General features: G+C 28.7%; 2 protein-coding genes across 13 annotated transcripts in view; one reads left to right on the top strand and one right to left on the bottom strand.

Annotated features, from left to right (window-relative positions):
* The window catches only part of LOC119616127, a 66,258-nt gene extending 54,755 nt beyond the window's left edge, over nt 1–11,503 (top strand). For all 10 annotated transcript variants that reach the window (XM_037972346.1, XM_037972344.1, XM_037972343.1 and 7 more), the window contains 7 exons: nt 7,704–7,853; nt 7,969–8,045; nt 8,111–8,422; nt 8,486–8,580; nt 8,647–8,735; nt 10,164–10,480; nt 10,549–11,503. In XM_037972346.1, coding sequence (XP_037828274.1) covers nt 7,704–7,853; nt 7,969–8,045; nt 8,111–8,422; nt 8,486–8,580; nt 8,647–8,735; nt 10,164–10,480; nt 10,549–10,687 — 1,179 coding nt within the window. In that variant the 3' untranslated portion in view covers nt 10,688–11,503. The remainder of the gene's footprint in view (nt 1–7,703; nt 7,854–7,968; nt 8,046–8,110; nt 8,423–8,485; nt 8,581–8,646; nt 8,736–10,163; nt 10,481–10,548) is intronic.
* A 6,340-nt stretch (nt 11,504–17,843) lies between these two features.
* LOC119616140 (tudor domain-containing protein 5) lies at nt 17,844–21,113 on the bottom strand. Of its 3 annotated transcripts, none has more exons than XM_037972388.1 (9): nt 20,764–21,113; nt 19,777–20,706; nt 19,540–19,662; nt 19,401–19,477; nt 19,184–19,325; nt 18,906–19,124; nt 18,604–18,729; nt 18,492–18,535; nt 17,844–18,362 (listed from the first exon to the last, which is right to left on the bottom strand). In XM_037972388.1, the coding sequence occupies exons 1-9, from the start codon at nt 20,950–20,952 to the stop codon at nt 18,122–18,124; spliced, it is 2,091 nt and encodes a 696-aa protein (XP_037828316.1). In that variant the 5' UTR covers nt 20,953–21,113; the 3' UTR covers nt 17,844–18,121. The 3 variants fall into 3 exon arrangements, with proteins under 3 accessions (XP_037828316.1, XP_037828317.1, XP_037828318.1); XM_037972389.1 differs by having other exon boundaries at nt 18,081–18,362; nt 18,457–18,535; nt 20,764–21,100; XM_037972390.1 differs by having other exon boundaries at nt 18,130–18,362; nt 18,460–18,535; nt 20,764–21,100.
* Nucleotides 21,114–21,733: the final 620 nt, after the last annotated feature.

The following is a 21,733-nucleotide window of genomic DNA, read 5'->3' as shown; positions in this document are numbered from 1 at the left end:
AAAGAATCATTATATAAGCAGTCTATATTATATAATCGTCACCTAATAACCCCATCGTAAAATGGAAAATTGTAAGATTTCATGAACACCGCTATTATATAGTGCTAATAAAATCGCTTTATCCCTTATATAACGACTTTAATTAAAAATTTTGACTTTCGACAAAAATTACCCTTAATTTTTCCCAAAATACCCAAAATTAAGACAAATTAAACATTTGACATAGGGCAATGATATCGTGAAAAAGTTCATAAACTAGTTCATAGACTAGATCATATATTAGTTCATAGACTAGTTCATCGACTAGTTCATAGAATAGTTCATCGACTAGTTCATAAACTAGTTCATAGACTAGTTCATAGACTAGTTCATAGATTAGTCCATAAACTAGTTCATAGACTAGTCCATAGACTAGTTCATAGACTAGTCCATAGAGTAGTTCATAGACTAGTCCATAGACTAGTTCATAGACTAGTTCATAGACTAGTCCATAGACTAGTTCATAGACTAGTCCATAGACTAGTCCATAGACTAGTTCATAGACTAGTCCATAGACTAGTTCATAGACTAGTCCATAGACTAGTCCATAGACTAGTCCATAGACTAGTCCATAGACTAGTCCATAGACTAGTCCATAGACTAGTTCATAGACTAGTCCATAGACTAGTTCATAGACTAGTCCATAGACTAGTCCATAGACTAGTCCATAGACTAGTCCATAGACTAGTCCATAGACTAGTCCATAGACTAGTCCATAGACTAGTCCATAGACTAGTTCATAGACTAGTCCATAGACTAGTCCATAGACTAGTCCATAGACTAGTTTATAGACCAGTTCATAGACTAGTTCATAGACTAGTTTATTGATTAGTTCATAGATCAGTTCATTGACTAGTTCATAGACCAGTTCATTGACTAGTTCATTGACTAATTCATTGGCTAATTCATAGACTAGTCTATATACTATTCCATAGACTAGTTGATTGACTAGCCCGTAGACTACATTATAGACTATTTCATAGACTAGTCCATAGACTATTTCATAGACTAGTCCACAGACTAGTTTATTGACTAGTTCATTGACTAGTCCATAGACTAGTTCATTGTCTAGTTCATTGACTAGTTCATAGACTAGTTCTAGTCTATTGGCTAGTTCATTGACTAGTTCATAGACTAGTCAATAGACCAGTCCATAGACTAGACAGTCTAATTCATAGACTAATTCATAGTCTATAAACTAGTTCATTGACTAGTTCATAGACTAGTCCATAGACCAGTCCATAGACTGGACCACAGACTAATTCATAGGCTAGTTCTTAGTCTATAAACTAGTTTATTGACTAGTTCATAGTCTAGTCCATAGACTAGTTCATAGAGTGGTCAACAGACTTGTCCACAGTCTAGTTCACAGACTCGTTTATAGACTACTTCTAAAAAAATAACTATATTATTTAACTAAAACATGGAACGTGGTCTTTGCCGAATCAGTTCCGAAGCTTATAAAATTAATGGTAACAGTTTTGAACAAGAACTGAACAATATTAAATGATACTTCCAGCACCATTTTATAGATGATTCATAGGTACCAGATGACTTCACAAAATCAGTTCTTAATCTAATGATTTCAAACAAAAGTTTTTGATAAAACAATTGTTTTTAGAACCGTTTTTTGGGACGACTATAACTATAACTCTATAACACCTGTTCCAAAGATGAAAATTTGGAACATAAATCACTGAAGAAACTCTCCCATAACAATTCTATAGATGTAGTTCCGAAGCTCATAACTTCCAACTAAAACCATTTATGAAAAATTTAGTTTTAGAACCTTCTTTGGAACGAATCATAAAACCAGAAAAAACTTCTTCAAGATCCCTCACAGAACGAAAAAAAAGCATTTTTGATGAAAAAACTTATTACAGTACTGATCCGTGAAACGACTCTATAATGCCGGTTTTAAAAAAATATTTCCCGAACCATTCTAAGGAACAACTTTATAATGTTTTCAAAGAATCAATTCGAAAGGTGTATAAGTTCAAATAAAAATAAATAAGAATGTCAGACATCCATTTCAGGGTGCAATTTTAGTAATAAAGCATTTTCTGAAAGAAACTTTATATGGGTCAGTCATTTAGACTTACATATATAAAAGCCGATTGGTTTACTTAAAAGTTGATATAGATGCAATATTTTTGGGTGTTATAAACATCAGCACAAATGCATAATACCCTTCCCACTATAATGGTGTAGGATATAATAATGGAAGAACTGATTACAAAACCGTTCTATAGAATGTATGTGGACTTTACAACGCTTCTGCAGTACCAGTTGCAGTTCTTTTAATAAGTTTCCATAATCTATAGAATTGGTTCAAAAAATGACATACTCGAACAGAAATCTTCAAACTAAACCAGTAGCAGCTAATAACTTAAGACCCTATTAATGCTGCAAAACTAGGTCTTAGTGTTTGATATTTTATATTTCTATTGCTTTTAAACAAAAAGCTTAAAGCTAAACTAGAATAGAATAGAATAGAAAGAAAATACTAAGAATTTCGATATAAAATAGTTCTAGAATATAAGAAAATTTTGTAGTTAAAGCAGGATTTATTTAAATTAAATTAAATACTTTATAAAACAGTTATAAAGGCTATTAGAGTTTTACAAAAGCAGTTATAAAAATGTTAATATTTTTTTTTTATTTAAAAACATTATGAGTTTTTGTTTTGTACAAAAAAAAAAAAATAATATAGAAAACAGTATGTAATCTTAATAAGTAGCAGCAGAACGAAAACAAGACAAAATTATATTATTTTTAGATTTATGGTAAAAACAAAATATTAACAAAAATTTCAGAAACTTTGTTGATATTTTATTTTAAAATTAAAGTTAATAAATTATTTAGTTTTATACTTGTGGTAATTTCCTAATAATTTCTTTTTTTTTTGTGTAATAAATAAAAAATGGCTTTTTTATGATTTTGGTTTTTGCACCCCCTCCCTGGAACAAATTCAAATTAATACAAAATAATCGAGCAAAAGACAAGATTTGAAAAGAAAAAATTTAAAAAAAAAAAATTAAAGAAATTTTATAAATTTTATAAATTATATATTAATGATGGTGACTATAGCAATTTTTATATTATTTAAGCGTAATTTATTAAATTTTAACAAAAAAAAACTTTGTAAATATATTAGCTTTGCTAAAAATATAACACTTTTCAAGCGCGGGTTTATGACTAATAAAGCATAGCACCGTTATTTTTTGTGATATAGAAATTGTTGTATTTCAAATCTGTTAAATTGAAACCCTGTGTAATGTTGTTGCAATTTGAAGAGTTAAAAATAAACCCAACGTAAACACAACTCTCCTTAAGAAATATCACTTTGATTAAAAAAAAATATATTAAAAAAAACAATTACTTACTACTAATAACAACTAGATTGTGCAGAATCGATGAATTAATTAAATAGTAATTAATAACTAATAAACTCTCTTTAGCAATATTTAGTATACAATTTAGAAAAAAAGGTCCTTATTTAGCTATAAAAAGGACCTTAAAATAAAACCAAATTGTAATGTTTTCTATAGCAGTAGTGATGGTACGAGTAGTTGATTTTAATTTTAAAAAAAGTAGTTTTTATTGTAGTGGTATTTCTCTTGAATTTCTTAAGTTTACTACTTTTCTTACTTTTATTTTAAAACTAATTTCCAAAAAAAAAGACTATATTTTTATTTAATTTATTATGTTTCTTTTTGAAATGTTATTAAAACTGTATGTATGTATTTAAAATGTATGAATGTATGTTGTCATCTTCTTCTTATTTCATATTATTTGTCGCAGTGTATTCTTTTAAAAAAAGCACAAAGATCTTACAAACTCTAACAGTTTGCTTAGATCTTGAAACTTTATTTTAATGCAAAAAAACTAAATAAAAACCAAAATTATTTTGTATTAAATTTTAATTGTTCCCTTTAAATAAATAAAAAAAATCTACTAAAAACGCTTGAGTTAATAACTTAGGTGTATTTAAAATATAAATTTTAAAATTAGTTGTGTTTTTTTTACTAAAACTTTTACAAATTTAAAAAAAAAAAAATTATTGAAACAAATAATTTTATGAAACAAATCAATTTTTAAATGTATAGCAGCAGCTGTAATAGTTTAAAATCAGTTTTACTTTATTGTTTTTAATAAAAAAAACAATCTTTTGTTTATTTTTGTTATGGATTGGTCAACATGCAATTAATTGTTTGCTTTGTTTTTATTATATATTAAATGCAGCACATTATAATTTGTTAAAATGTTATCTATGGTTTTAAAGGGATTATTTTATACATAACACAACATGCACCATTTCGAATGTGAACACAATATAAGCGTTAGCGATAGCAGCCCTATTCTGCATTTCATTTCGACACACCGACACTAAAATAACTATTTAAAAACGTAGCTTAATGCAATCGTTATGCATTAAAACGAAATGGAATGCTTCTTCATTTTCTTACGATTCCGTTTTTTCTTTTATGGAAACGTAACCGTATAGCATTTGGACAATTTTTAATATAATTTTAGTATGTGACTAGTGACGTTGCCATTACTTCTATAACTACTTTTCTAAAACATTATTGTTATACTAAAGAGTTTTGTAGGAACCAGTTTTTTGCCTGTACATAGTTATATAATGGTTCTACAATAGAGTCATACACCAGTTCTGAAACAAGTTTTAATATCCGATTTCGAAAAATTCTGGGTTGTCAGAGATAATGATTCTAGATCGAATAAAAACAATTAATATTGAATTTCATTAAATTAGAGCATGTTTTTTAATGTTTTCAAATCTGAAATTCTGAAATCGATTGGATTCTTTAACAACCTTGGTTTAAAGCAATAAAAAAAAACAACTAATTAGCTCTAAACTTGTTCTCTAAATTGTCCATAGAACTACGTAGTTGCGATAGTGGCAATTGCCACCAAACATTATTAATAAAAAAAAACTCGTTCAAGAACTATACTCTATAAACCAATTAAAGTATTCTGATTCTTTTCTAAAGAGTGTGAAATTTCAATCAAATAGCATTAATGAAAAAACTCGTACCTGAACTATTCCATGGAACTTATCGACTCTATAAACCTGCCAAAGAATTCTAAGTTCTTTCTGAAGGTTATTCAGTTCTGAATATGACCAATTTTCACAAAAATCATTGATAAAAGAACAGTTTCTATAGCGGATCCATAAAACACCTTCCGATAATAAGCATTAAAAACTAAAATCATTTGTGAAATAACAGATCTATAAAACAACTTTGGAACCATTCTGTTGACTCTATAACGATTCTAAAGAACCAGTTCCAAAACGATAGAAGTATTCTGTAGAAGGAATTTCAAGTTTATAAAGGCAAAAAACTAGTTCCAAAACTGACAATAAAGAGGACAATTGTGAACACAGCTGTAAAAGGAAAGTCTACTTTATAAACCTTCCAAAAAAAAAACCAGTCCAAAGCTGACGATTTTTAAAAGAATCCTTGATAAAAACCCTTTCTATAGAACAACATGTCGACTCCAAACGCATCCAAAAAAAAAAACAGTTTAAAAGGTGATTGTTAAAAAAACTCATTGACTGAAATAATGGTTCCAAAGCAGTTTTATAGAACAACTTTCCCAAGAACAAGTTGCGAAGGTAACTATTTGGATCGATAATTGTTAACAAACAACTGTTCTGTAGAAGAAATCTTCCATATAACCACTTCCGAAGTAAGCAATATCAAACAAAAGTCATTGATGAAAGAACTGGTTCCAGAATTGTCCTCTAGAAGTACATTTCCAACGGATCGGGTTAGAAGGAGATTATATCGAACAAAAATCATAGCAGAATGAATCCTTTGGTGAAAGAGATATCAACACTATGAAAAAGAAGTTGCCAAGGTCACAATTTCGAACAAAAATCATTAATGAAAAAGGTAGTGTAAGAAAAGATCTGTAGAAGAAATGCCTTCCACAAAACCAGATAAAATTTATTAATGAAAAAGCTGGTTCCAGAACCTGATATTAAAGTAACAAATACAAAAACCATTGATAAAAAAACTGGTTTCACAACGGTACTGTAGAAGACTTTTTAACCAAAAACCAGTTCTGAAGATGACAATTTTGATCAGAAATCATTGTTGAATCGGAATCTGTAGAGGAAAGAATCAGATATGTAACTGAGGTAGTTTAAGAAAAGATCTGTTGATGAAATGCCTTCCACAGAACCAGATAAAATCTATTGATGAAAAAGCTGGTTCCAGAACCTGATATAAAGGTAACAAATACAAAAACCATTGATGAAAAACTGGTTTCACAACCGTACTGTAGAAGACTTTTTAACCAAACCCCAGTTCTGAAGGTGATAATTTCGATCAGAAATCATTGTTGAATGTGAGGCTGTAGAAGAAATGGTGAAAGTGTAAGACTTCCACAGAATCAAATATGAAACTGAGGTAGTTTAAGAAAAGATATGTAGAAGAAATGCCTTCCACAGAACCTGAAACTTGTTTCACAACCGTTCTGTAGAACTTTTTAATAAAAAACCATTTCCGATGGTGACAATTTTGATCAGAAATTATGTTGTAGAAGAAAGGGTGAAAGTATAACGCTTCTACAGAATCAGATATGAAACTGATAACTATAAAGAAGAGCCATTGATAAAAGAACTGGTTCCAGAATTGCCCTGTAAAAGGAATGTTACATGGTTTTTAGAATTATTGCTAGAACCAATAAAATTTTAAATTTTTTTAAAGAAAAAATTGTTTATTTTTAATATCTGGACTTAACTGGACTATTTGTAACAAACGCAGTGTTTAAAAAGACTCCTACAAAGTTTTAAAGTAATCTGGACTTGGTAGAAATAGACTGAATATAGCCCCTGATGAATATAAGAATCTTCAAAAAATAGTTTAGAAACCCCAAAGCCCCACAAATAGGACAAATTGTTGTAATTGTTATCCCTTATTTAAAACCTTTTAAATAAAAATGTGCTGCATTTAATCAATTTGTTTGTGTCCTTTTACTTTATTTTATTGTTGTTGTTTTGTTAATGTTTGTTTATTTATTTATTTTTGTTTAAAACAATTATGTTAAATTTTTTTATTTCGTTCGTTAACGAATTTGTTTTGTTCTTTACGAAAAACAATTTCTTTGTGTAGTGTTCTTAATTTTTTTTATTACAAAATTTTATGTTAAAATTTTTTGTGGTTTTTTCCTGACACACTCACACACGAAACGCTTAATTTGATGTTGGGGCCAGGGAAAAGTAAAAAAAAATTATAATATAAATGTTAACTTTAAAAATATGCAAGATTTTTAATTTATTATGAAGGCCTAAAAGTAGGCTTTTAAATAATAACGTGAATTGTTGAAGGGTGTATAATGTCAGGCTGACATTGTCAGCAATGCTGCTCTTTTGTAAGTTAGATTAAAATGTATCTGCTTTAAAACTTAATACATAGTTTATTTATTGAAAATCCAAATTTTAAGTTCTTTGGAATTAGTACTTATTTCCTAACTATTCCCTGGCCTACAAACCGAAATCAAATTATTTGTGTATGTTATATATATATATATTTTTTTGTATGTAATTTTCCACAAAATTTCTCAAATGGTGATTGGTGTAATTTAATGCAAAAGATAAAAAATATAAAAAACCCAAAACAATATGTTTTCAGTTTCTAAATATGGCATCGGTGTTTATGAGAATTTTCAATCTGATATGTATGATGTTGCTAATTGGTCATTGGAGTGGTTGTTTACAGTTTTTAGTGCCAATGTTACAAGGTTTTCCCTCAAACTCATGGGTATCAATCAATGAATTGCAGGTAGGTTTTTCACAAATAAACTCAACTAATTTAAACAAGCAAAAAAACCAAAAATGTATATTTTTCTTAAATTATAAAAAAAAAAACAAAAAAAAATTGCCAAACTAAAAATTAGGAGTCATATTGGCTGGAACAATATTCATGGGCTTTATTTAAAGCAATGTCACATATGCTATGCATAGGTTATGGCAGGTGGGTTTTTATATTGCATTTAATTGTTTTCTTTTGAAATAATAATTCAAAAATTTCTATTCAAGATTTCCGCCCCAATCCTTAACCGATATGTGGTTGACAATGTTATCCATGATATCGGGTGCTACATGTTATGCTTTGTTCCTGGGTCATGCTACAAATTTAATTCAAAGTTTAGATTCGAGTAGGCGTCAATATCGCGAAAAGGTCAAACAGGTTGAAGAGTATATGGCGTATCGTAAATTACCGCGCGATATGCGTCAACGTATAACCGAATATTTCGAGCATCGTTATCAAGGTAAATTCTTCGATGAAGAATGTATATTAGGAGAATTGAGCGAAAAATTAAGAGAGGATGTTATCAATTATAATTGTAGGTAAGTATTGTTAAAAATCAAACATTTGAATTGAATTTGCATTAATTTGCTAACTATTTACAGATCTCTCGTTGCGTCAGTGCCTTTTTTTGCAAATGCTGACTCCAATTTCGTTTCTGATGTTGTTACAAAACTTAAATACGAAGTATTTCAACCAGGTTAGTTTCGTCACAGCTTTAATTTTTTAATTGTTATTTAATTAATTGTTTTAATTTCAATTCTAGGTGATATTATTATAAAAGAAGGTACTATTGGTACCAAAATGTATTTTATACAAGAAGGTGTGGTCGATATTGTTATGGCCAATGGAGAGGTAATTTATATATGTTTTAAACGGAAAATCGAACAACTTTTGTCATCGAAAAGTATCCCTATGACATATTAAGTACTTTTCTATATTATAAACTTTTGAATCGACTGGTTGCTAAAATAATCCATGAACTAGTCCACAAATTAGTTCTGAGTCTAAACAGTAGTCTAATCTATAGATCACACTTAGTCTAATCAATAAACCAGGCCAGTCAAAAAACTCTTCAGTAAACTAGTTTATATACTAGAAAACAGATTAGTTAATAGACTGGTCAATAGACTAGTTGATAGACTAGTCAATAGGCAAGTCAATAGACTAGTCAACAGAGTAATAGATAGACCAGTTAATAAACTAGTCGAAGACAAGTCATTAGATTATACTATAGGCTAGTCGATATACTAGTCAACAGACTAATCGATAGACTTATCAATAGACTAGTTGATAAACTAGTCAATAGACTAGTCCAAAGTCTAGTCAATAGATTAGTACAAAGACTAGCCAATAGACTAGCCCAAAGATTTGTCGATATACTAGTTGATGGACTTGTCGATAGACTAGTCATCAGATTAGTCGATAGACTAGCCAACTGACTAGTCGATAGTACACTAGTCAACAGACTGGAATATCGACTAGTTCCTTGACAAGTCTAAAATACTTACTAATCGATAGACTAGTCAACAGACTAGTAGATGGACTAATCAATTAACTAGCCGATAGACTAATCAAAAAACTAGTCGATATACTATTCAACTGACTAGTCGATAGACTAGTCAATAGACTTGTCGATAGACTAGACAGACTAGTCAACTGACTAGTCGATAATAGGCTAGTCAACAGACTGAAATATCGACTAGTCCCTTGACAAGTCTAAAATACTAATCGATGGATTAGCAACATACTAGTCGATAGACTAATCAACAATTTAGTCGACAGACTAGTCGATAGACTAGCCAATAAATATCAGTCAATAAATAAATACTACTTCAAGGACTAGTCAATAATCTAGTTTAAAGACTAATCCAAAGACTTGTCAATATACCAGTTTAAAGACTAGTCCAAAGTCTAGTCAATAGACTAGTTTAAAAACTAGTCAATGGCCTACTCCAAATCTAGTCAATAGACTAGTCCAAAGATTAATCAATAGACTAGTGCAAAGACTGGTCGATAATATAGATAATATAGCTGAACATAGACTAGTCATTAAATTAGTTCATAGGCTTGTCAGTAGATCATTTCATAGACTTGATTAGATCATAGATTAGTCCAAAGATTACTCCATAGAATAGCGCTTAGTCTAGCCAATGAAACAGTCAATAGACTAATCACTATACTAATCTATAAACTAAAAAAAGACTAGTTTATAGTTCACATATTAGCCTATAGACTACTAATACCCGGCAACTAACTCTTATGTCACATTTCAAACTTTAGGTGGCAACATCTTTATCGGATGGTTCATATTTCGGTGAAATTTGTTTGCTAACAAATGCCAGACGTGTGGCCAGTGTAAGAGCTGAAACGTATTGTAATCTATTTTCCCTAAGTGTCGATCATTTCAATTGTGTGCTGGACCAATATCCTCTAATGAGAAAAACAATGGAAACTGTAGCCGCCGAACGTCTTAATAAGATTGGCAAGAATCCGAATATAATGCAACAAAAAGATGAACAATTAAGCAATCCAGAATCAAATACAATAACAGCGGTAGTCAATGCTTTAGCCGCTGAAGCGGAGGAATGTAAAGATGAGTAAGTGTTTAAGAAAAACTGTTTGAGAAGTTTCATATAAAATTTAATTTTAATTGAAATTTCAACAGCAGTGAGATTGATCCCAAAGAAAATCTATTACATGGTTCGATGTCAAGTATAGCAGAGCCCATACAAACAATACGTGAAGGTTTACCCCGTCCTAGAAGTGGTGAATTTCGTGCATTATTTGAGGGCAATACTCCATGACACTGAGAAAAATTATTATCAACGGCATCGACACCGACACTACAATTGCACTATTATCATAAGCATTTGTTGGCATTTAGTGTTTGTGGTGTTAGAAGAGCAACACTGTGAATTAGTAACAACAACAACATCAATCTTTATCATCAATAACAACAACTACAGCAACAAGAAGTAAAAGAAGAAAAACTACAACATAGTTATCATCAGCCGCAGCAGCAGAAGCATTAGTAAAACGCAGTAAATTGTTATTTATATTCAAGCCTCATATATTGCTATTTCAAGCAGCCTTTTTATAAAAAAAAATTACCTAAAGAAAATACTTAAAACTTAATGGAAAAATACTTTGAAATAGATTAACATATGACAGTTCCTTTTAATCATTTATATTTACTTTTACTATAATAACTTTACTCTATAAGAATTTCTTAACATTTAACTGTCAATTGTTTAAAGTTCTAAGATATTTTTCTATTAAGTTTTTCCTCAAAAAAAAAAATATATTAAAACAAAAATACTATATATAATATATATCATGCTTTAACACCAAATTATTCTAGCGGTTGCTTTAAAGTCCATTTTAAGTTAAAATATCATTTAAAATTACAACAACAACAGTTAAACTAAACTAAATTAAACACAATCAAAAAAATAAATAAAACGATAGACAGACCGACAAAACTATTAACGAATTAATTAAACAATAAAACTAATAGAGAATTTAATTAACAAGAAGAAAAAAAGAAGAAATGTTTAAGTTTTTACACTATTATTATACTCCCCAGCAAAAAAATTTTGAAGTTGTTAAAGAAGAAGGGATATTTTCATGATTTCTTTAGTAAGTATTCTATTTAATGCGTTTTAAATACATGCCTAAATTCTAATAAATTTGTCATCAGTGAAGGCATGAAAAATGCACCCAAATTCACTCATGTAACTCCACTATAGGAATTGTAATATTTTACTGTAATTTGGTATTCTCTTAGGAGATTTAACGAAAACGTGCATTTCATACAATAAAGATTAAAAATGACATCAATTTTTTTTAGATTTTTGTTAAAATTAGTAATATTAAGTCCATTAATAAGAGAAGGAAAAAACCAAGACTGCTTAACGGATTTTAAAACACAATGGGTATTTTTCCTCTGCATGAATTTAAATCCAATCAAAATCAGTTAGTTATGTTTTATCTTATTCTATTTTTGTCAATATCACTCAAAAAAATTATTTGAATATTGATAATTAAATCGAAATACCATTAATGCATTTTTAAATAAATATAGTGCACCAATGAAAATTCGCTTGAGAATCATCGAATATTCATTGGTTATAAGAACTCATTTAAATGACGAACTATTTTTGCAAATACGAACCCATGCATGCCAATGACACGCTTATGTTAAAATCATGCATGTTTCCCCTAAATATGAACCAGTTCATTATCAGTTCAACCCATGCATTTACTACTTTTTTTGCACGTCTTTTTTTGCTGGGTCATATTAACTCAATTACAACAAACAATAACAACAAAATTACAACCAAACCTATTACATACATCAACAATACATTACTTACATACAAGGAGATAAACTGCAATTAATAATAATTTAAAAAAAAGAAACAAAACATAAAAGTCCTCAATAATTTAAACAAAACAAATAAAAATAAAAATAATAACAAATTTTTTCAGCTCCGCAAACTGTGATGACTTAAGTATAAGAAAAAACGACATTAATTAAAACAAAATAATAATAAAAACCCCATAATTAAAACGAACAACAACAAAATTATTCAAGAAAATATAATGAAAATGATTTAAACTAAAAAAAGAAAGAAACAAAAAAACCCTAAAAGAAACTTAAAACAAAATGAGAGTTAATGAATATTATGAAAAACCCAAAAAAGTAAAACTCAATTAAAATTAAACTACATTAGTGGCTATTTTGCTTAAGGGAATTAGAATTTATTTAATTTTTTTAAATTTTAATCAATTTTTCAGTTTTTCAATTTAAATATAAAAATATTTTCGCGACAAAACTTAAAAGTAATTCAATGGTTATTTGAAGCGAAACTTGTTTATACTTTAGTTTCAGATTATAGACTAGTCAATAGGCTATGAAATAGACCAGTCTACGGATTAGTCAATAGATTAGTCCGCGGACTAGCTAATATACCAATCAATAGAATAGTTCATAGACTATAGACCAGTCTACGGATTAGTCAATAGATTAGTCCGCGGACTAGTTAATATACCAATCAATAGACTAGTCCTTAGACTATTCCATAGACAAGTCATTAGACCAGTCCATAGAATAGTCCATAGACTAATCAATAAACTAGTACATAGCATTCAAGAGACCAGTCCATAGACAAGTCAATAGAATAGTTTAAATACTACACATAGACTATCTAGACTAGTCTGTGAACTAACTAATATACCAATCAATAGAATAGTTCATAGACTAAGTTTATAGATTAGTCAATAGACCAGTCCATAGGCTAGTCAGTAGATCAGTTCATAGACTAGTCCAGGGATAAGTTAATAGACCAGTCAATAGAATAGTTCATAGAACAGTCCACAGACTAGTCAGTAGACTATTCCATAGACAAGTCATTAGACCGGTCCATAGAATAGTCCATAGACTAGTCAACAAGCCAGTCCATAGTAGCCTACTGAATAAATAGTAGACCAGTTTATAAACTAGTTAAAAGACTAGTCGAAAGAACAGTCCACAGACTAGGATATAGTACATTCCCAGACTAGCCAGTTTATAACCAGTTTACCAGTTTATATAATAGTTCATAAACTAGACGGTGGACCAGTTAATAGAGTAGTCCTTTGACTATACAATAGACCAGTCCATAGACAAGTCAATAGAATAGTTTAAATACTACACATAGACTAGTCCGCGGACTAGTTAACATACCTATTAATAGAATAGTTCATAGACTATATACCAGTCCATAGACTAGTATTAGACCAATCCATAGACTATTCAGTAGACTAGTTCATTGACTAATCCGAGGACTAGTTAATAGACTAGTCCATAGAGTAAGCAATAGAATAGTCTATAGTCCAGTACTTAGACTTGTCATTAGATCAGTTTATAAACTAGTCAGTAGACCAGTTCATAGACTAGTACAGAAACTAGTTAATAAAGTAGTCAATAGCATAGTCCATAGACTAGTCTATAACTAGGCCCTAGAACAGTCCGTAGACGAGTCAGTAGACCAGTTTATAAACTGGTCAACAGTCAAGCCGAAAAAACAGTCAAGTAGACCAGTTTATATAATAGTTCATATACTAGATCGTGGACCAGTTAATAGACCAGTCTATAGAATAGTCCTTAGACCATTCAATAGACCAGTCCATGGACTAGTCAATAGAATATTCTAAAAACTAGTAAATAGAATAGTTTGAAGACTACTCATAGACTAGTTAATCGACCAGTCCGTTTCAAGTAAAAACTAGTCAATAGAATAATCCAAAGACTAGTCAATCGAATATTTTAAAGACTATTCATAGACTAGTTAATAAATCAGTACGTTTCGAATAATAATCCGATTTTTCACTAAAAAAATTTTCAGATTATCTGCTTTTAAATTGAGCTTTGTATAGACCATGTTCCAAGGACTTTTATATTTAAATTGAACTCTCCCAGTATCCAAAAATTACAAAAAAAATACGAATTTATTACTTCAAAATCGTAATAAAAATCTTAATTTCCCCTAAACAAAATTATAACTAATGTAGTTATGATCTAAAAACAAAATAAAATAAATTAAATAACTTATTGTTTTGTAGATTATTTTTCCTTAATTTCATTTAAACATTAAACTGAAACCACCTGATGTTTTAAGTTGACTTTATAAATTATTATTATTATTATTAAAGTAGTAAAACCAAACATAATTTTTGCAATAGGAATAGTAGAATATTAGAATAAATAGTCAATGATTAAATATTAAATAACAAAAACAAACAAAAAAGCATTAGTTAAGCCTTCCTACAGATAAAAACATTACAAAACTCTGTCTAACTCTCACTCTCTCTATCTCTATCCCTCTGTCTGCCATTCTCATATAACCTAATACTCCTAAACCTGCTCCTTCTAAACAAACCCTAACCATAAATAAAACAAACAATTTAATAATAAATATATTTAAAACAAAAACAACTAGCCCTCCTATTAAAACATTTTACAAAAAAACAAAAATTTCCTACAAAAAAAAAACAAAGAATTAAAAATGTATTTTCATTAAATGAACATATACACTACATACTAAATAATAAAAAAAGAAAAACTAAATAAAACAAAACTACATAAATACCTAAACAAAAAAACATTTAGTGAAGTAAATAAATTAAAAAATAATATTAAAATCATTAACCAATATAACAAACTAAACAAAAAACAAAATGTTAAAAAAACAATATTATGATTATAGAAAAAATTATTATATAAAAACTAATCATTGTTATAAACTGCAAATAAAAATACCAATAAAAAAATAATACAAAAAAAATTATACATTACAAAAAAAAGCATGACACATTTGTTTTTAGTACACATTGTAGAAAAAAAGCGGCAACTTAAAAAATGTTATTTAAAAAAATTAAAAAAAAAACTTAGGAAAAAAATCACACAATTATTAAGAAAATTGTATTAAAATAAAATTAATACAAATAATAATAATAAAACTTACAACAAAAGATAAATAAATTAAAACTATATTATAGTTAAAACAAAATAAGAATTTCATCTGGTGTACAATTTTTTTATATAATTTAAAAGATATATTTCCATAATTATAGGGTAAAAAATATACAGTTGTTTTGAAAAGAAGTAGAGAATATTGCCAAAAGAAACTTAAAGGCTTCAAATTGAAACTATTATGAATGACCCTAATCGGTCAATGAGCCCCCAGGAAAGAACTCCTTGAAATAGTGGGACATATACAATATTTTTCCAAAATTTTTGAAAATACTTAATAAAAAACGAACTTATCTTTTGAAATTTTTCAAAACTAACTATTCTAACAAAATTCTCATTAAGAAAACTAATTTCAAATGTTAAATTTTGCATAAATTTAAAAAAAAAAAAAAAAATTATAAAATTTTCATAACAACTGTGTATTTTACCTTATAATTAACTTTAAAAACTATTTATATTTTTAAAAATATTTAATATAACTTTTTATACATAACTACATTAAACATTAATTAAAAAAAAGTGTAAAGATAATGAAAACTTAACAACCAACTAACTTACACAAGATATTGAAAACAAAACAATACACTTCTCTAGTGTTAGAAACAAAAATTATTTGGTGTCAAACTTTCATTATCTTTATACAATATAGTAGAATACTTTTCTTTTTGTTAAAAATTATTATTTTTTCTTTTTATTTTTATTTACCTTTAGTTGTAGTTTGTATTTATTGTTAAACTTTAGCTAAATAATTGTAGTATAATTTTATAATTAATTAATTTTGCTTTTAAATTTCTCTTATTTTTGTTTCAACTACTCACTTATATATTCTCTGTACCGACCATTGTAAAAGAAACTTTTATGATTATTAGTTAAATCATTAATTAATATCACTATATTAATTATTTAATAATATTATTATTATTATATTTAAAATATGTATTTGTTTATTTTTTATTATGATTATGTATAATCATTAATTTAAATTAGTTTTTTTAGCTAAGCAAAAACTCTTTTTATTACAAATAAAACAAAAATGAAGAAAAAAAAATTGAAACAAGTAATAAAAAATATATATATAAAAACAAACTGCAAGTTGTATTTGTTCGAATTGTAAGCAACAAAAACAACAAATAACAACAACCAAAAAACCAAACAAATGTAAAGAATATCTTGTATTTTATTACACGTAAACTAATAAAAAAAAAAACCAGAAGGACAGCGTTTGCCTTATAAAATAAAAAAAATAAAACTATCAAAGTATTTTTATTTTGGTGTATAATAGATCAGGTTTTAATTTCCTTTTTAAAATCTGCATATTATATTGATCGGCACGAGAAGAAAGTTTTATAGATTGATTTTGAAACAAAGATAAGTTATAGATCAGTTAAACTGTTGATCAAAAGAGAACATGTAAATATTATAAAGGAGAGCCAATTTTTTTCAAAATGTAACTTTTAACTACGAAATTGTTCGTAATCTATCTATCCACCAATCCATCTAACCAGCTATTCATCAATCCATCTATCCATCCATTCATGTATCCATCTAATCATCTATCCATTCATCCATCTAACCATCTATTCATCAATCCATCCAACCATCTATCTATCTAACCATCTATTCATGTATCCATCTAACCATATATCCATTCATCCATGTAACCATCTATCCATCCATCCATTTATCCGTCAGTCCATCTATATATCTATACATCTATATATCTATATATCTATTATCTATCTATCTATCTATCTATCTATCTATCTATCTATCTATCTATCTATCTATCTATCTATCTATCTATCTATCTATCTATCTATCTATCTATCTATCTATCTATCTATCTATCTATCTATCTATATATTTATCTATTTATCTATTTATCTATCTATCTATCTATCTATCTATCTATCTATCTATCTATCTATCTATCTATCTATCTATCTATCTATCTATCTATCTATCTATCTATCTATCTATCTATCTATCTATCTATCTATCTATCTATCTATCTATCTATCTATCTATCTATCTATCTATCTATCTATCTATCTATCTATCTATCTATCTATCTATCTATCTATCTATCTATCTATCTATCTATCTATCTATCTATCTATCTATCTATCTATCTATCTATCTATCTATCTATCTATCTATCTATCTATCTATCTATCTATCTATCTATATATCTATCTATCTATCTATCTATCTATCTATCTATCTATCTATCTATCTATCTATCTATCTATCTATCTATCTAAACGTTCTGATTCTACTGTTTTAAGTACAAGAGAATAACCATACTTTTAAGGGACCTTTTAGAACAAAGTTTTAGCTAAAAGAGAATAACCACACTTTTAAGGGCCCTATTAGAACACGGAGTAAAACCAACTTCAGTGAGGTGTATCGAAACCCCTTAAAAAAATGCAAAAATATTTTTGTTAAATTTTTTTTCATACGTCCATTTATATAGTAAAAAAAAGATAAACACTTAAATTTTCAGTAATAAACAACAAAAAAGTTAATACTTCTTAGATCTTTAACACAAAAGATCGTTAATATAACAAAAATAAAAGAAAAACAGTTCAACTTAAATACAAGAAATATCATTACATAGTCCCATTTTAAACTTCAGCACTTTAAATGAATAAAATACTAATATAATAATAATAATAAAAGTCTTTAAACATACCCCATACATTTTCTCGTCCAATACGCATTATAAAGCAGTCGATGTTGTGGTATATAATTCCAATAAAATATCAGAACGGAAGGGATTTGAAGTCGTTAGGAAATATGGTAAATTCCTTATACGTTCAGGAGCATTTTCGTGTTTATTTAAAATAGTCGATTGATTATAGATAATAAGATCATAGATTGATTCATAATCGATACCGCGTTGCTGTAAATTAACCAGTTCGATGAAACTAGGATATTCACCTGATTCTATCATGGAAAATCTACAATGGGGCAATAAAAAGAAATAAACAGAAATAATGAAATAAATTAAATATATTAAATAAAAAATCATATAAGAAATGCAAGGACAATTACTACTTTTATAACGATAAATGAAAACTAAAGCTCACGTAGGAAAATCTTCTCGTGGATGATGTATACGTTTTCCATTATTCTGTAAAAACGGGTCAATTGTTAACAAATCTTTATTATTATTCCTTTTTTTGATTTGAATTAACTTACTTGACTAATTTTTTGGGCTTTCCAATCCTCATTATATAGGGCATAACGTTTTTCCACTAATGATTTATTAATTTGCACCACATCCTCGCCATTGGTGTTGCATAATACCATATATAAAATATTTTGCTAAAGTGAAGGATACAAATGTTTATATAAAGGAATCAGAGTTAAAAATAAATCTTCCAAGTCTAGTTCAGTTCTAGTTCAGTTCTAGTTCAATTCTAGTTCAGTTCTAGTTCAGTTCTAGTTCAGTTCTAGTTCAGTTCTAGTTCAGTTCTAGTTTCTCAGATTATAGAACTTACCTCTCTATCGATTTCAACAATTTTTGCATACAACATCATTTCAGCCACTAATGTTAGAAAATATGTTGTTGCCTCATGACTCCAGTGAAGAGCACGTGGTTTAATATGAGACAGACAACCTCTCAGCGCTTGAGCTGGTAATTGAGCAAAATAAGAGGCTAAAAATTTTATATTTTCTATTCCTACTTCCGTTACCGTACCATAATCCATGAAGGAAACCTATGAAAACGTAAAAGTATAAAACAAATTTAAAAAGCACATTGTATGAAAATTCTTACTTTAATGGTAGTATTAACAGGAGGAGCTACAATTTCAGCACGATGCCATAAACCATTATAACAAGCAGCACATACTTGTCCCGGTGTTAAACACATCATAGGAATTCGCAGGTCCTCAGCCTCCAGTGGGGAATAATAACGTCTATAAATACAAAGAAACAAATGAAATGGTAATAATTTTAAGAAAACAAAATATTAAATAAAAAAACATGCTTACTCAATTTGATACATCAGCTGATCCAATTCATGATTGTCTTTATGAATATGAAACCAAAATTTAAATGGATTGTGTATCTAGAAAAAAAAACGTAAAAATATAAAAAGCTAAATAATTATAGTAAAAAATGAATTCGAACCTCTGATATAAAGATTTTTATACACGATCCAACGGTAACATCATCAGAAAGTTTATAAGGTGCAATTTTAAGGCCATAAGGCACAGTGTGTTCAGGAAAATCTAAACGGAAGACATTGTTTTTCTACAAATAAAAAAATTATTATGAATTATTAAGATCTAAACTCGAAACGAAGGTGAAGGTCTGACACCATTTACTGTCTGTTGTCAACCATTCACCCTCGAAATGTAAACTTACAGCAGCAAATGAGGGTACAGCTTCATCTGGATCTTCAACTTTATCAGCACTATCATCAAAAAATCTCTTATTCTCTTTAATTTCTGTAGTTACTTCCGGCTTATTAAGCGGAGGCATTTCTGCTTTTTGTAATTCTTCACTGCTATCATGCACTGAGCTTGACTCCTTTATGGGATTAGTAGGTTTGTAAAGTTTAGGCATGTCGAGTAGATTTTCTACTTCTTCCGATAATTTAATAGGCATTTGTTTAACATCTTTAGGAGGATTTAAATCAATACATTCATGTTTATTAACGATTGGCGTTTTTTCAAGAGATTCTTTTTTAGTTTCTGGTACTTTTTGGTCGAAGGAATTAATATCGGAAGAAAATTTAACAGTTCTTGTTTGTTGTCGGGAAAGAGGTGGTGGCGGCGCGGTAGAAAGAGTTTTTGGCGGCGGTGCTGTTACACTGCATTGTTTTTTCAACAAACTATTTAACTGTCTGACCTGTTCTTCATACTTTCGGGCCTGGTCGTCTATGGCTTTAAATATGCCATATTGTAAGTTTATATTCTGTTGTGTATTCAAAACTATACCACTTGGTTGTGGTAAAGCGTACAACATTTGATCGGCTAAAACTGGTGGTACATAATTAGCTTTTTTCACCAATTGGGGTATATCTCTCACTTGAACGGTCTTAGTAAAATGATTGCGATTAACACTTTGAAAGGGTGATAATTGTTGTCCTACACGTCTAGCCGGTTGTTTAATATTGCCCGTAAATCTGTTACTTCTTTGGGGCGGATTGCTTCGGGGGCGTGTAGCATTTCTAGCTCTTGTTCTTGCGCCCTTTGATTTAGGTTTTTTTTGTTTCATTATCATATCATGTATATGATCGGATTTTTCATTGGCCACAAAACACACCATAGCTGTGGGACCACTACCAAACACCTGTTTTATTTGTTTAATTATATTTAAAATTTTCTTTAAACAATAGTTAATACTCACCCTTAATGTATCTGGTATGGAACGTAGAAATTCTTCCAAATTGCCATATCCTAGCCGGCGAAACGGTATAAATTGTCCTTCGACATCACGATAATCACGGTTCAACTTTTCAATGGTAATCTTCTCAGGACTTGAAAGTACTAGAGACTTGAGTATGGCTTTTACTTCATTTAATGCAGATTTTTCCATTTTATTACATAGTTTTATTCGTTAACACTAAATAAATAATAAAATTTATTAAAACGCACAATTGAACAAAAGATAAAACAAATTTTCATTAAACTCTTTTTTTGTTTTCTTATTGGCAACTACAATTGATATTTCGCGGTATTTGTTTGTGTAAATTCTTCACACATGTTTCAATTCCATAACGTACCCATGACATTTTACAGTTTCTCACTTTAAGAATATATAAAAGGAGAACTTAGTGGCACAGTTTTTAAATTAAAAGAAAACATTTTTTATAAGGTTTTTGACATAAATAAACTATGTAACAGCTGTTGAAATAATGTTATTTACTACTTTACCTTGCTATTTTTATGATAATCCAAAAAAGTATATATATGGAAGGCATATCGATTATAGGGTAAAGTTATTTCATATTGGTGTGAATTCATGATATTTCTTATATGTGAACTTTGCCAACGTCGGTTTTGAGAGAGAATTGTTTTTATATGTAGTTTAAAGTCCCCTTTACACGAGAACACAAGTAATATGATCTGTTAAAATTGTGTGTAGAAAAGTACGGATAGGATTGTCTGAACGCAATATGTAATGAAACCATCACATATTGAGATGGCTCTCTTCATTATTTGAAATGATTCAAAAAACAGGCAAGTCGCATTAGATCAGGGACATGATATACTTAACAAGGTACCAGCACTTGAGAGCCATCTCTTTTTTGCAATACGGATAAAAATACATTTTACTTCATTTTATTTTAAAATAATCAGCTGTTGAAATGAATTCA

Source organism: Lucilia sericata, unplaced genomic scaffold, assembly GCF_015586225.1.
Source record: "Lucilia sericata isolate MDLA Ls3-8-SP2 unplaced genomic scaffold, ASM1558622v1 Contig000058F_arrow, whole genome shotgun sequence".
Taxonomy (NCBI): Eukaryota; Metazoa; Arthropoda; class Insecta; order Diptera; family Calliphoridae; genus Lucilia; species Lucilia sericata.
The sequence above is the reverse complement of the archived record's forward strand: the minus strand, read 5'-3'. Positions and strand labels throughout refer to the sequence as shown.